Source organism: Harmonia axyridis, chromosome 5 (assembly GCF_914767665.1).
Source record: "Harmonia axyridis chromosome 5, icHarAxyr1.1, whole genome shotgun sequence".
Taxonomy (NCBI): domain Eukaryota; kingdom Metazoa; phylum Arthropoda; class Insecta; order Coleoptera; family Coccinellidae; genus Harmonia; species Harmonia axyridis.
In genome coordinates, this window is record NC_059505.1 from 37399457 (window position 1) to 37416511 (window position 17055).

At 36.8% G+C, this 17055-nt stretch overlaps 1 protein-coding gene across 1 annotated transcript in view; it reads left to right on the top strand.

The window, feature by feature from the left end:
* The window catches only part of LOC123680044, a 225248-nt gene that overhangs the window by 85599 nt on the left and 122594 nt on the right, over positions 1-17055 (top strand). Inside the window, exon 3 of the mRNA XM_045617694.1 lies at positions 11389-11584. Within this exon, the coding sequence (XP_045473650.1) occupies positions 11389-11584 (196 nt within the window). The remainder of the gene's footprint in view (positions 1-11388; positions 11585-17055) is intronic.

Sequence of the window (17055 nt, forward strand, 5' to 3'; positions counted from 1 at the left end):
GAATTGATGCGTTTGTGCCGAGAGTTGAAAGACAAACGGCGGCGATACAACGAGAGAGATGATAAAATGGTTTTACAGCGTGACAATGCTTGACCCCATGTTGCGAAAGTGGTGAAGACATACTTGGAAACGTTGAAATGGGAAGTCCTACCTCAACTGTCGTATTCTCCAGACATTACTCCCTCAGACTATCACTTGTTTCGATCAATGGCATACGTTCTGGCTGATCATCGTTTCCGGTCTTATGAAGAAGTAAAAAATTTGATCGATTCGTGGATCGCTTCAAAAAATGACCAGTTTCTCAACGAGGGATTCATACGCTGCCCGAAAGATGGGAGAAAGTAGTGGCCAGCGATGGACAATACTTTGAATCATAAATGTATTACCAGTTTTTCACAACAAAGCCTCGAATTTCGGGAAAAAACGGCGGAAGCAAAGATGTACGCCTATGTAGTTTCCAGTAGAAAGCTTTATTTATACCTATTCGACATCGTAAACGTAAACAATAATAAGTTTAGGCAGGGCTAATTTTATTTTCTGCGAACGATTCCAGAGACTCTACATCGAATTGAAAATAACAAACCAAAACAGTGACGTAACACTGAAACACCTTCAAGTTTGCAGCCTTCGGAGCCAATACTCACGCGTAAACGTACAACAGCCGACGCCAAACAGTTTCTAGTTGTTCGTTACCGCCATTTATTTTTGTTTATACCCCGTCCATTCCCTCTAACGACCACTGGTGCCAGTCGATTGCTTCCCATAATCAATTCCTCCGAGATTGGAAATGGAAGACGGAAAGGCAATGGCAAAACGTATGGAAGGCAATAATAAATGCGCTGGCTCGAGAAGACTTTCGATTTCAAGCGTTCCGGCCTATAGTGTCAAAGGCCGACAGCGGAGGATCGTAAACTGTTGGACGATGGGCACTTTGAGGTTCCGTTCGCATCTTTGAAGTTTCGTACCGAAGCGAGGAGGATTTTGTATTAGGTGAAAACGACGTTTTAAACGGATATTTTCGGTTCTGTTTGAAAATCGTACGTTTATTATTCGATCAAGGAATTAATAGCTTGAACTATGTATTCCAATATGAATTAAACAATTAAACTACCTCTAAACGTTGCTGAAGCGTGTACCATTCTTTAATTAAATGGCAGAACTTACTGAACACAAATGACATAAGAAATGTCGAAATCATAATACAGAATGTTGTCATACCCTTCATAATGTAGGTTGTTGGCAAAATTTCAATCCTAAAAAATTAATGGCATATTGCTCCAGCAGATTCATTAAGATATTATATAAAATTCAATGCAATATGGCATTACTTCTCCTCTACCTTTTAGAATTCAAAAGTTGAACTTGTATAATAATTCACATTTTTTGATAATGAAGAAAATACAAAAAAAAAAAGAAAAAGAAGTACGATTTCCAAGGAGAATGCATGTCATCAAAGGAGAGTATATATAACCGGTATATCGCTACTCTCCCTTGATGACATGCATTCTCCTTGGTTTACTTTCGATTATGATTCCTATGAAATGGCGTGGAAATCTTCTGTTTGACAATGGTTATATTGATGGCATTTTTGTTGATACATTAACCAGATAGATAATTAATATCGTATGATATTACACACTTGAAAATCGTACTTCTTTCTCTTTCTTTTTGTATTTTCTTCATTCATTACCAAGTGCAGGCCAATTTTATATTATTCATTTTATTTTTTGATAGGGCCGATCCATTATCGTGTACATAAAATTACTTCCCGAGAGGTATATAATCAAGCAAAATGAATTGATTTGATGTGATTGATATGATGCATTTAATACATTTAAATTCATAGGCCTAAGGATATGCCTACTGCTAGACTATTTCATGAGCTCCAATCAATTCTAAAATAGTTATTTATAAGTCCTTGATATCCTTCCACGTGTTCAAAATTCAAAAACAAGCCACGATCTGACGAGTTTTTGACTGAAGGGGTGTTAGAATGTTCCTTCCTGTTCGAGTAATGAACATTATTTTCTTTAATACACTGCATTTTTGTTGTAATTAATGAAATATCCCCATAAATATTGTTTAGTGCATCGGAGAATGTTGATTGGCAGTACTATTTTCTGTTTCACATATTTAACAGATAATAAATAATAATGAAATATAACCATGACATCTATGTGGAAATGGAACTGAGATGAACTGAATCAGAATGAACTGATCAATTTAAAATTTCATTTTTGAGTCATTCGGAGCCACAGAATTAGTTATTTCAAGTGTGCATGAAAAAATATCGAGGCGAACAGTTCACAGAAAACTTCACAAAATAAAGTTAAAAGGAACACCTATTCAATGGCTATTTTTTCTGAGAAATGAAATGTTAACTCAATCAATCAATACCAACACATTTTTTTTTCTGGGACACTAGGACAATTCCCAAATATGTATAAGACTCACAAATACCAACCTGAGAAAGTAGTGAAACGATTTACACCCACTCAAATATTCTCAGCCAACTGACAACGTGAAAAATTAGAACAAGAACTTCCTGGATATGGAAGAAGGTGTAAAATAATCGTCACCGATTTTATCTACTTTCAAAATGATGCTCATACGCCCATTCAACTTTGTCAGTGTCATGTCTCAATTCCAATTCTCAAACCAACATTTGATACCTTCCTTACAAGGACTGACAGAGAAATCGAGGAACCAACCATTCATCAGGATATAAATATTTACACCATGGGTATGCTGGATACAATATTCAGAATTCATTAAGATTTCAACGAGAAACTAATCTTGTAAAGCGGCATAATTTGTTTTTCTCGGTGTGAATCTTAAGGTTTCTTCAGCTGTGACGTTTTTCTCGGTAAACGATCGCTTAAAACCGAATGAAACTGAAATTATCATTGGAGACTTCAACGTTACGTAAGACGCGAAACTGACAATGTTGAATTTTTTTCAATAGGAGGATTATGCGGAAATAAGAAGTTAATTCTGAATGGTGTTTCATCAAAAACTATCATGATTTTCATTTAAAATGCCTACCAGATGCTTTAGTGTGATTTTGAAATAAAAATATTTGGAGACTTCAACGCCAGGTTAGGCGCGAAACTAGCTAGCCACTCTAGCACGAAAATTACTTGAGCTAGCCAATTCCCAACGCGCTCTAACGAGCTAAAACGCAGTGTCTAATGATACTCCGGGTCTCTATCGAAAGTAATTTCTTAAATTATCAACTATAATAGACCTCCGACCAGAATACCGTTAGTACTGAAACTTGGTGGAAATAAATACTAGACTGTTCCACCATACGATCACTATTAGTGAGAGTATTTTTATTTTCTGAGGTTGCAGCACCTGTGTTCGCCGACTACAGTTGGATCTCGTTTATTTTAATGACGGAATGTCATTATGACGGTGGAATTCCTGCGTTTTCTCGCATTTTTCGCTTTCATCATGCCTCCAGGGGAACGGCTGGAGTTGGCGTGACGAATTTTCGTTGAGGTCATGCGAGAATTCCGTGAAGATCTATGATTTTTTTTCGGTAGTGTGTTGATTAACCATGTCTTAAATGTTGCTATTAAGGTTTTTGAACCCTCAAGCAAAAATTGCTGATGACACTTGAACTTGGCCATCTTAGACGTTTTCTGTCTCAATTTGTTTTTAGAAATATTGTTGAAGGACAAATAATAGCGATTGTACATGGGCGTACAACTTTGATTCCGGCGTTTCATTCCGAAATTCGAGACTTTACTTTGAAAAACTGGTTAAACGGGTGTTTTTTTGGAGCTATAGAACTTTAAACTGCAATAAAACAACGATGGATTATTCGATTGATATGAATTTTATTTATCCGCAAGTTAATCTTGTGGCATTACATTTTAAATATGATTTCTGGCATATGACCGCCACGGCTGGCTCGGATGTAATCTAATCTGGACGTCTAATTTTCGATGACTTTTTCCAACATTTCTGGCCGTATATCGGCAATAACACGGCGAATGTTGTCTTCCAAATGGTCAAGGGTTTGTGGCTTATCCGCATAGACCAATGACTTTACATAGCCCCACAGAAAGTAGTCTAGCGGTGTTAAATCACAAGATCTTGGAGGCCAATTCACAGGTCCAAAACGTGAAATTAGGCGGTCACCAAACGTTTTTTTCAATAAATCGATTGTGGCACGAGTTGTGTGACATGTTGCGCCGTCTTGTTGGAACCACAGCTCCTGGACATGGTTGTTCAATTCAGGAATGAAAAAGTTAGTAATCATAGCTCTATACCGATCACCATTGACTGTAAAGTTCTGGCCATCATCGTTATTGAAGAAGTACGGACCAATGATTCCACCAGCTCATAAAGCGCACCAAACAGTCAGTTTTTCTGGATGTAACGGTGTTTCGACATACACTTGAGGATTAGCTTCACTCCAAATGCGGCAAGATTTTTGACGATGTATTTTCATATAACAGAAGCAAAAACAGTTTCAGATACAAGTTCATGAAGCTCATTATCTTCTTCTCCGTTAAGAAATCTCACCAAGTGGTCTATGGTTTCCACATCCGATTATTTTTTGTTACCGAAATCAATTTCGATTAATTATTTTTTTCTGGTTATTTTTTTTTATCCGGAATGTAAAGGACGACTGGACAGGCTCTAGGAAGTTCCTCGACCTCCAACAGCTAATTTGCATGCGTCTGTCAAATTAAAAAACTTCACCCATATTAAACACATGTTGATTGCTAATGTAATAGCAACATTGCAATTATAAACATATACCGTTATTTTTGAGCCGGCAATCTAACTATCGATGCTTTCGCAGATGGCTCGATTTAGCATGCGATCTTTTTATATCGCATACCTTTCAGCAAACAGTAATACGATGTTGAGTCAACATCGGATTCCTCAGCGAAATGGATAAGAACTGGGAAAAACGATATTATACCGAGAATTTCTATGATGGCTATGAGATTGCACAATATCAAGCGACATCCTTGACCACGGATACGGTTTCTTTCACTCTCCTGGAAACCAATAACCTCTGCTGGTCGTCAACAAGGGAAGTCCTTGAGAAAGGACGATGATTCTGGTCGGTTATGATTGTTACATGAGCGATGTTTTGATCATACGTTAAAATATAAGATTTATTCTATTTTCAAATGATGCTTCCTACGACAATATTTATAAAGAGTTTTCAATAGAAATTTAAAATAACTAACGGGTGTTTCTTTCGAGGTACATTCTGGCCACTAAGACTTATATAAATATTTCTGGTTCCTGAAATCCAAGATCTCAATAGTTTAATTATGGATATTGAATTCCGCCAGAATTTTTCATGTTATTCAATTACAATCTTTATTATTTTTATATGCTTTTTTGTGTTACAAAAATGTGATGAATGAGATTACGTTGAGAATGTTACGTGATTCTATGTTTTCATGGTATTTCACATTACAAGTTGATGTAGTTTGACGGTTTGAAAGTTCATCTGGAATTTTGTGAAAAAATCATATGAATACGAACTTGAACAAGTACGCAAAAGCTTCAGCTACGTCCAGCTGCTGAAAAATACCTAATGATCAAGTTGCATGGCGACCTATAATCCCAACTATAGTAATAACATCGTTACTCCACAATAAACATCAAAAAAACAAATCTATATCGACCGTTACTCAGATTTCAATCCCTATATAACAACATTATACGAGGCGTCTCAAACACAGAAAATCTCAACCAGATCTACAACAAATGACCGGTTGTAAGTAACAACAATTGCTAGGCGAGATCGATGAAATATAGATAAGGCGTAATTTCAGTATTTGTAAAGAAACAAGCCAAAGAAGATAAAGCCTCAACATTACCGACTCAATAAATCTGAACGTTGCAAACAATAACTGTACACGAATATTTTTTATTTGTAATTTATGCAGAATGTGGGGTTATTCAACTTGGGATAGATATCCGCGGAGCTGTTCACAAATATTTAATCAAGAAATGCTAAACATAGAAGATCACCGGTATCAGAGAGGTTATGTGCCTGCGTGAACGCCTTCTTTGCCCAGAAAGTCCTGTCGAAGGAAGTGGTATTATTTATGAACAATAATTTCAGAGCCTATTATTCTTAGATATTTTCTCAGGTATCGTTTAATAAGATGTTTTAGCGTTTTGCCGGAGGGGAATCATCTCACTCTTAAGTTCGCAGACCGTAGTGCGAATTAATTTGAATTTTTTTTGTGTGGATTCTTTCGGTGAAGTCTACAGAGATTATGAAATTCGGGAGATAGTATTGTTGGTGTTTAATTATATAGATTAAATTCGCTTCCGCTTTCGCAGGTAATTCCAGCTTAAAAAACTCATCAACAAATGTTATGCTGAATTTTCAAGTTATTTCAAGACTTTTTTCCATTATATGCAGGGTGTTAGTGAATAAGTTCCATGAACTTCAGGGAGTTATTCTGCATGAAAAAGTGATGACACTTTGGTAAATAGTTAATTTTTTTTTAAAACTGACTATTTATTTCTTGCTTTCAAACCGGTAGAGATATTCAAATGAAATTTTCATGGGTTTCAAGAGGTACCTAGTCATTGCGCATTTATCAGCATGAAAATAACAATTTCATGTTCATTATTAACGCGCATATGGTTCCAGTTAAAAAAATTTTTTCCGTAAAATTAAAAGTTCCTCCATAATAATTTTGTACCTCTTCATTTATTGATCCCATTTCTTAGATCCCGAAAATTCTTGGAATTTGGCGATTAGTCCATTATTTCAGATATTAAATGTTATGAACCGAAATTTTCAAAAAAAAATTTGATAATTTTCTCAACGCTGCCTTTCCTGCTGTACAAAAGATACGGACTTGAATAGTCATTATGTTGTGGATCAGAGCTCGATCTTTAAAAAACGTATGCATTCAATGGGTCTGTGACGAATATTTCAGGAGATATAACGATTTTTGTATAGAGATTCAATTTTTACTGAGTTTTTCCAAAATTTCAAAGTCGAATATTTCTGAAACTGTGAGTGCTACGAAAAATCGGTCAGCGAGGTTAGCATTGACTATGCCTAATTAGCCGGAATTCAAAGTCACCCGAAAATTTGTTATATCGAAAAATTTTTGATAATTTTCTCCTAAAAAATTCGAAAAAATTAAATGTCTCTCCATGGGAATTAAGTACCCCTTCATCGATTGATTCGATTACGTGGATCTCGAAAATGCTTACATTCTGGAAATGGGCCCATTTCTTCAGAAATTATAGGTTATAAACTGAAATTTTCAAAAAAAATGTTAATAATTTTCATAAGACTACCACTTCTCCTAGGCGCAAGATACGAAGTTAAAACCTCAGTATGTACCTACTTGATCAGAAATCGATCTTCAAAAAACGTTTATATTTGAGGGGTCTGTGACAATTATTTCAGGAGACATAACGATTTTTGTATAGAGATTCAATTTTTACTGATTTTTTCCAAAATTTCAAAGTTGAATATTTCTGAAAATATGAGTTCTACAAAAAAAAATCAGCGTTGTCAGCATTGACTATGCCTTATCAGCTGAAATCTATGATATCTGAAATTCAAGTTCAAATTTGGGACATAAGCTATTCTGAAAATATGCTACTAGCTTATTAGTCGAATTAACAACTAAATCAAGAATGAAATGTTCAATAATGTGGTTCCAATATTCGAAATTGAAATAATTACTAAATACCATACATGGAAGAAACATGTTAATAAAAAAAGGGAGCTCAAAGTAAAGTTATAAAACAGCGAAATAAAAGCTTAATCACCGAAACGCCATAGGTATTCACAAATTACCATAAAAAAAAACAGAAAAAGTACAGAAGAAGCGTTAATCTGATATAAATTCTGTTAAGTAAATGTCATATGTCACCCATAACCTATAATTTGACATTGATGACAGCAAAAATGGCGCGCAATTTTAACCTATCTGTTATCCCATTCCAAATCCGTCTCAACGAGGAGCATCTAAAGTCGTTCCCCTACGACTTCAACCATATCTTGAACCCGATGTGCACACACCACAAATTGCATCTCAATTGCCTGTAACTTTCCGGTTTCCTGAGATGCAAGCTCACCATCAACCAAGTACTTCCGTATCTCGGTACTCCCCTGTACCAAACGCATAATATACAGGCAATTATCAACGCTCAATAGACTCCGACCTTGTGATAACAGAACCTGGAGACCTTGCATTTTAATATTGGCGGATGTGGTGTTCCGTTCCACAGTGGTGGTTTCTTCGATGTAGGTGGGTCTTAGAGGACCTGCGGGTCTGCTCGAAAATACCCACATGGTAGCCGATAAATTTGGGTTGTTGCCGAATTTGAATAGGAGGAGGTTGATACTGGTCGAAAATTAGGGTAATTATGGCGAGTTTTAGTGTGTTATTTGCATTTTAATTAAGTAATAACGTTTACTAGTCATGATGAAAAGTATTGGGAGTGTTTCTTAATGTTAAACTAAACAGGTCATTCATTTATAGCTGACTGAATCTATTATGAAGAGTTAACAGATTAAAAAACCTAGAACCTGAAGACAGGACCTCATTCATTTATTCACCAATTGTTTCCTCGGAGAGTATATTTGTTGTATCCAAGGGCGCAATGGTCGCATGAACGAATAAGTTTTCAAATGCTCCTGCTTTATCCAATTATGCAACGTTTTTTCAATCCTTTGATTAGATCTCAGAGTAATAAACAAAGATTGAGGGAGCATATGCCATTTTCACTAAGCAAATTTTGTCCCCAACATGAACTATCAAATTTGACATGTAGCGCGCGGAAATGAAAACATATCAGTGATACGATATTTCACTCAATTAGCGAGTTTCTCCACAAAGAACGCACTTCTTATGTCCCATAGTGAATCAACGTTTCATATTGACTCAGAATATATTGAAATAAATACCTAAATATATCAGAAATTCAGAACACAAACTTTAAGCGCGCCAAACGACCTGAAACAACCGATGACATTAGGAGTGCAAAAGTTGCCAAATCTTGGATTTCAACAAGTGAATACAGAACATAATAAATATTCTGCTTATTATAAATTAGACAATTGGAAAAAATATAAAATTTCAAATATTCAAATTTACATATTTAATCGGGAATCACTCAAATAAATATATTTCATTCAATATAATAAACTTTCATAACGATATAGTGAAATTGTGGATTTGAAAATATATCATAATCCGACAACGTAGTCTAACCATGTTTGAGACATGTTAAAATTGCGTCTACTCCCTCTATTTATGTTTATTACTCTATGGATTTGATTCATCGTATTTTGCTGAATTTGCCATTTCGCAGATAGTTACCATGTTACTATCAGATATGAGACAATATTATAAAATCCAAATGTATTGTTTTTTGAATAGTCAAACAGAAATATTTATTATTAGTCAATCAGTCTTTCAGTTAATTCATCTGTAGTCTTGCTTCAGACCATTTTCAAAATGTTGTTCTTTAGTACTTATCTCATAATTATGTACAGGCATAGTTACAACTCTGTTTTTACTGAAATATTGGGTACTTTTTAGATATTTTTATATACATGCGAAATCACACCTATGGCAATTGAAATATCAGACTTGAATTTCTGATGATAATATATTCTTTATGTTTTCGAAATCAATTCAGTCACTGAATATGAAACCGAATCTCTGGCAAGACAGCATTTGCTAGATCCACTAGTTAATAAATAAGTCTGACTGATGAGGACATAATGTATATATGAATAAAATCCAAATAATTCAAGAATTCATACTCGTGGTTATACAATTTACAGCCTATTAATATATGCATAACACTACCTTGATGCTGGAAGACCGCACGCCATCTATGTTAATTCATTTTCTACAAAAACTCTCCGATTTGAAAGCTCGAAGCACCCAAGAAGTACCTGAACTCCGATAAATTCTATAACAGGAAATTGATTAAGAGTTCCTAGCGATAATTTGCAAACGATCGGAACAAACAGCCTTCATAAACCAACAAAAACATCCAGAACATTTTTCACACATATCTAATAATATCAAATTACAGTTAATAACCATTTGAGTTGTCCCAGGACGAGGTATCAATTAATTCTCCCATCAAATCATGCATATTTAACTCAGGACTCGACACTCCGATGTAACTCCCTATTACTCATATGGTTAATTTAGAGTTACATAACATATCACTATGTACCTGAAACAGTTATGGTTGCATCCCATGTGACCTTGTTTTGAGGCAACGCTTTCGGAAGTAAATATACTGCTTATTAATACTTGCGTCCGTCTATTTAGCGTCTGTGCCAATTCACATTTTGATCTACGCGATTATTCATCATTCGAGGGATTCTCCAAGGGCCTATCCTTGGGCCGATGTTTTTCAAAGACTGACGGTTTACCGTTTCATTTGACACGAATCGAATGACTAAGTGACGAAGCAATAGATCTCGTTATTATATATATTTAGAGTTACATGACATATCACTATGTACCTGAAACAGTTATGGTTGCATCCCATGTGACCTTGTTTTGAGGCAACGCTTTTGGAAGTAAATAGACTGCTTATTAATTCTTATTGCGTCCGTCTATTTAGCGTCTGTGCCAATTCTCATCTTGATCTACGCGGTTATTCATCAATCGAGGGATCCTCCAAGGGCCTATCCTTGGGCCGACGTTTTTCAAAGACAGACGGTTGACCGTTTCATTCGAGACGCATTGAATGACTAAGTGACGAAGCAATAGATCTCGTTATTATATATATTATACTGCAATAACTACTCAATTCAGAAAAGGAGTAATCAATTCAATTAAACTGGTTATTCCATAAATTGCCTAGTATGACACGGATGAAGTGATAAAACAACGAATTTTACTTCATTACACGGGTACATGAAGATGAATACAACAATTATTTCGATTTCATAATTCAATGGAATAAGTTATATGCTCGCTTCCTATCTAATTAAATTCAGCTGGATGTGTATCAATGATGGAATGCTCTTCTCTGTATAACATTCATTCTGTTCAATTACAAATACTAATAAAGATATTGAAATTCAAATTGAAATCAGGTGACTAATTTGGTCAACTTGGATACTGAAAAACACTTCAATTTTGAAGGAATCGTTAAAATGAAATTATAAAAACAAACAAAAATAGGACAACAACAAGACACACTTTTTAAACCAACTGAAAGTTTGACAGTTCATAATTCATAGTTAATCAAGAACACTTGGACAACATCTACTGATTTTTATGAATAATTTTCAGTTGAACATCTCTACATAATTTGCAATTTCCTTTATATCTATTTGTTCTTTATATATGTATAAATTTTTCACTAATCTGTTTTTTATCTTTGTTTCAGACCGTCCAATCCTACGACAGGAAGGGAATCGGTAAACGCGAGATATTTTTTTTAAATTTAGAGGACGGATATTTCGGCTGTCAAGTGAACGCATCGACTGACGTTTTGCAACTTTTCGAACTGTCAAAATTGTGCGATGGAAGGCCGAATTGCTACCTGGGATCCGACGAGAAGAGACAGGAACTGAAATGTACAGGTGAGTGACGATTGTTTCAATTCGAATAATAACTGTTCAATCGTCCAATGGATGGCGCTACACGCTACATTATACTACTATTATAGATTACTATTATAGAACAGCAATTTTAATTGCAACGAGTTATGTAATTCTCAGCCGATTTCAATGAAATTTGTTATGAGTATCGTGTTTGGGTTGTAGATTGTTCCATAGGTAATTCAGCTTCTCTGAATATCGGAAAAGTTCATGAAATATGTAGCTTTCTATGTCTACAGTATGACAATGCTTGACCCCATGTTGCGAAAGTGGTCAAGACATACTTGGAAACATTTAAATGGGAAATACTAATACACCCACCGTATTCTCCAGACGTTGCTTCCTAGGACTGTCACTTGTTTCGATCAATAGCACACGGCCTGATTGATCAGCACTTCCGGTTATATGAAAAAGTAAAAAATTGGAACGATTCGTGGATCGCTTCAAAAGATGATCAGTGTTTTCAATACGGGATTTTTAAGCTGCCCGAAAGATGGGAGAAAGTAGTGCCAGCGATGGACAATACTTTGAATCATAAATGTATAGGGTGTTTTTTTTCGAGGTATATAACTTTGAATTGGCATTACTGTTCAAGATGGCGACCGACTTAACAGCTGTCAAGTGATTTATTCTCAGTTTGGTTTGGCAATTCATCATGAATAGACTCACGCCTAAACAACACTTGCAAATAGTGCAATTTTATTTAAAAAATAATGGTTCTGTGCGGAATATGTATCGCGCACTACGTCCATTAGCGATGAAGCGCACTTCTGGTTGAATGAATACGTCAAAAAACAAAACTGCCGCATTTGGAGTGAAGCTAATCCTCAAGTGTATGTCGAAACACCGTTACATCCAGAAAAACTGACTGTTTGGTGGGCTTTATGGGCTGGTGGAATCATTGGTCCGTACTTCTTCAAAAACGATGATGGCCAGAACGTTACAATCAATGGTGATCGGTATAGAGCCATGATTACTAACTTTTTCATTCCTGAATTTAACAACCATGATATCCAAGAGCTGTGGTTCCAACAAGACGGCGCAACATGTCACACAGCTCGTGCCACAATCGATTTATTGAAAGACACGTTTGGTGGTCACCAAACGTGCCTAATTTCACGTTTTGGACCTGTGAATTGGCCTCCAAGATCTTGTGATTTAACACTGCCAGACTACTTTCTGTGGGGCTATGTAAAGTCATTGGTCTATGCGGATAAGCCACAAACCCTTGACCATTTGGAAGACAACATTCGCCGTGTTATTGCCGATATACGGCCACAAATGTTGTAAAAAGTCATCGAAAATTGGACGTCCAGATTGGACTACATCCGAGCCAGCCGTGGCGGTCATATGCCAGAAATCGTATTTAAAATGTAATGCCACAAGAGTATCTTGCGGATAAATAAAATTCATGTCAATCGAATAATCCATCGTTGTTTAATTGCAATTTAAAGTTCTATAGCTCAAAAAAAAACCAGCCTTTATTTCCTTAGAACTGCGAACATATCGGCCAGTACTATTCGTAGTTGAAAACGTGAACTCTTATCGAAACACGGTTAGTACAAACTTCTATACGTTATCAGCCGATCTCGCTCGACAATTAAACCAGAGTTAAGCGACCGTTAAATGAGACCCGTTCGCTCAAATAAAGAGATATGCGTATTGTTATTACCTTATCTCGTACGGAGATCCGATGCGAAAATTCAGGCAGGAAGTATCTTTCGCTGCTTTGCATCCGAACTTCGTACAGGATAAACGGAGCCAAGTATGCCGAACGCCGTTTTTTTCGCCTCCGCGTCGCTAGAAAAACGTACTCGCTTCCTTCGCTTGCACCGATACAGTTAAGAACCAGCGGGGCATTAAAAATATGGGCTGGGATTGGTAGATCTGACTGAGATAATCGTCGATTCTCATCGCCGTGTCGTCGATGAGGAAAATGAGGAATTTAGCTGGATGGATCGCGGATGATTTGTTGATGGATGGTTTGGAGAATATATTTTTCTGTTGGTGCATTGAACTATCTTGGAATATTCATGATTTCCCTGTTTCTAACTCAAGAGGGAACATCTCCACATGACTGCTCAGTTCTAAATGAAATTAGAAGAGATACTTCTTTTTATAAATAACTAATTTTTATGGTATTTTGACATACTTCAAGTCGGAATTATCGAATAGACGTACAACTTTGCTTCTGGCGTTTTTTTCAGAAATTCGAGGATTTATTGTGAAAAACTGGTTTTTTATTCACGATTCAAAGTATTGTCCATCGCTGGCCTCTACTTTCTCACACATAAGGCCGGAAGTGCTGGTCAGCCAGGCCGTGTACCATTGATCGAAACAAGTGATAGTCCGAGGGAGCAACGTCTGGAGAATACGGTGAGTGGGGTAGGACTTCCCAGCTGATCAAAGTTTGTCTTGATCACTTTCGCAACAAGTAGGTCGAGCATTATCATGCTGTAAAATCACTTTATCCTGTCTCTCGTTGAATTGCTGCCGTTTGTCTTTCGATGCTCGGTTCAAACGCATCAACTGCGTTTGATAACAGTTGCTTGTGATTCTTTCAGTCGGTTTAAAAAACTCATAATACACTACGCCGAGCTGGTCCCACCAAATACTGAGCATGATCCTGGAACCGTGAATATTCGGTTTGACCGTCGATTTGGAATCCCCATGATTTTCTAGCTTGGGATTATCGTAATGAACCCAGTTTCCATCTCCAGTCTTCATGCGGTACCGAAATCCTTTCCATTTTTGCCTTACAAGCAGCTGTTCACGAGCAAACAAACGCCGTTCAACATCTCTCGGCTTCAACTCGTACGGAACCCAATTTCCTTCTTTCAGAATCATTCCCATGACTTTCAGGCGTTTTGAAATGGCTTGTTGCGTCACTTCCAATGATCCTGCCAATTTTTGTTACGGTTCAAACGAGTCTTGATCAAGTAATGCCTCCAATTCTGCATTTTCGAAAACCTTCTCTCCACCTCCGCCATGCTGATCTTCGACGTGAAAAATCACTGTTCTTGAAGCGTTGAAACCACTTTCGGCACGTTATTCCACTAATAGCGGCCTCACCATTGGCATTTGAGAGCATTCGATGAGCATCAGCCGCAGATTCCTTCATTCGAAAGCAGAAAATTAAAACCTCCCGCAAATGACGAGAATTTGGCTTTTAAGCTGACATGTTCAATCAAGAATAACTTTATGATGCAGACACAATTCGACTAATATTTCGATGGCGTTATGTTTAAAAATACATGAGCTTATTGTATGACATCTACGATATATTTATTTTGACTTCCACTTACCGCTACAGCTATTTATATTGCAAAACGGCGGAAGCAAAGTTGTACACCTAATAAAATTCCTAACTTTTACTGATCGTTCAATCTTACTAGCAACACCGCTCATTAGTTTTTTCCCTTCTCCTCTGGAAATATATTGACAGATGAAGAAAATGTCAAGCCGTGGTGCTCTCTCTAAGATTGCTGCTGAATAAAATGAGGCGTAGGGTCGACAATCAAATGTGTAACAATACCAGACGTCGAAGGGCTCTGCCATAAGTCACATGAAAACCATACATTCAACTCTTCATCAAATTCCCTCTTGGGTGAACAAAATTCCAACATCCCCAGAATCTTCTTCAGTAATGTATGGCCTTAGTAAGCGTCAATATTTGTTGTTGTTGTAGCCAAGTTCCTAGATATTTCAGGCAAAAAAATGTCCTTCTACCATGTTTTTCCTTCAACTTTGCCTTACAGTAATAGTTGGAGAAGGTCGTATCCTTGTCGATTCTGCATTATGTGGCCCAAGTACTTTTCTGAGTAGCTTCATTTTATTTCACATGTTGTAAATGGCTTTCTCAGTGTTCTTATCAAATTCTTCATTAGATTACAAGAAATTTTGGCTCAAGATTTATGCGATATCAAGAACATATCTTTAAGATTCATTCTTCCTCTTTTCCATTATCGCCTTATCAATGTTAACAGTTTTTCACACTTCGAAATAACGGTAACAAAAGAAGTTCACGGTGCCAAAACGAGAACCCTGATGATGTCACCGTCACGAAGACATCCATTGTCCGGTATCTCAGGTACAATGCAAATATTGCCGGAGAACATTACTCGTTAACGTTTTCTTATTTGTCAGGCCTTCCTTCTTAACCTTTCCATAAATGGCTGGGGCAAGTGTTGGCCCGAGAATATCAATAAATGTTCATTTCGAATCCAGTTCTAAATTACCCGACCACCACCACGACTCAGGTCGGCAATGGACACCAATTTGTTCCGTATTATATGGTCCTGTCCACTGAAACAGTGGGATCTATATCCGCGTCATCAATAATTCAGGAGGAACTAGAGAATACTGTTAGGGGAATTGGAGGTTTGAAGATATCCTACCTTGATCTTTTGGTTGCACAAATGATCGTCTTGGTCGCGGGAGGAAAAACTTCGATTCGCATTTGTCCGAGCACGAGAAACTCGTAATCTCCCTGCCACGCAGCATCCTCTCCGCATAGCGGTCTCGAATGTACCCATCGTATATAAATTGAGCATTTCTCACGACTTTAACAATCACTGTAATGGTGGTAATTTCCTATAATGATGTAACATCTCTAGCATCCAATCTCTGGAAACGAGTGTTCAATTTATTAACGAGTGAAAAATGGGTATTATTCGAAAGGTGGAACTCTGATTGTCCTTCGATGACGGAGTTGACTGACAAAGACGGATAGAGGGTGAATATCGGGAAGATTTTATTGCAATTATGATTTTTCTGTGTTTTGGGAAGAGTCTACCGGAGTCACATCGGAAGAATATGATTGTTGTTTGAAGTTTAGTACAACTTTGTTTCCGCCGTTTTTTAAATTCGAGGTTTCATTTTACCCATCGTACCTTAATTTTCCCATGCATCCGTGATTTTACTCATCGTACCCTAATTTTCCTATGCATCTGTAATTCTACTCATCGTACCACAATTTTCCTATGCATCCGTGATTTTACCCATCATACCTCAATTTTCCTATCCATCCGTGATTTTACCCATCGTACCTCAATTTTCCTATGCATCCGTGATTTAACCCATCGTACATCAATTTTCCTATGCATCCGTAATTTTACCCATCGTACCCTAATTTTCCTATGCATCCGTGATTTTACTCATCGTACCCTAATTTTCCTATGCATCTGTAATTGTACCCATCGTACCTCAATTTTCCTATGCATCCGTGATTTTACCCATCGTACCTTAATTTTTCTATGCATCCGTAATTTTACCCATCGTACCCTAATTTTCCTATGCATCTGTAATTCTACCCATCGTACCACAATTTTCCTATACATCCGTGATTTTACCCATCATACCTCAATTTTTCTATCCATCCGTGATTTTACCCATCGTACCTCAATTTTCCTATGCATCCGTGATTTAACCCATCGTACATCAATTTTCCTATG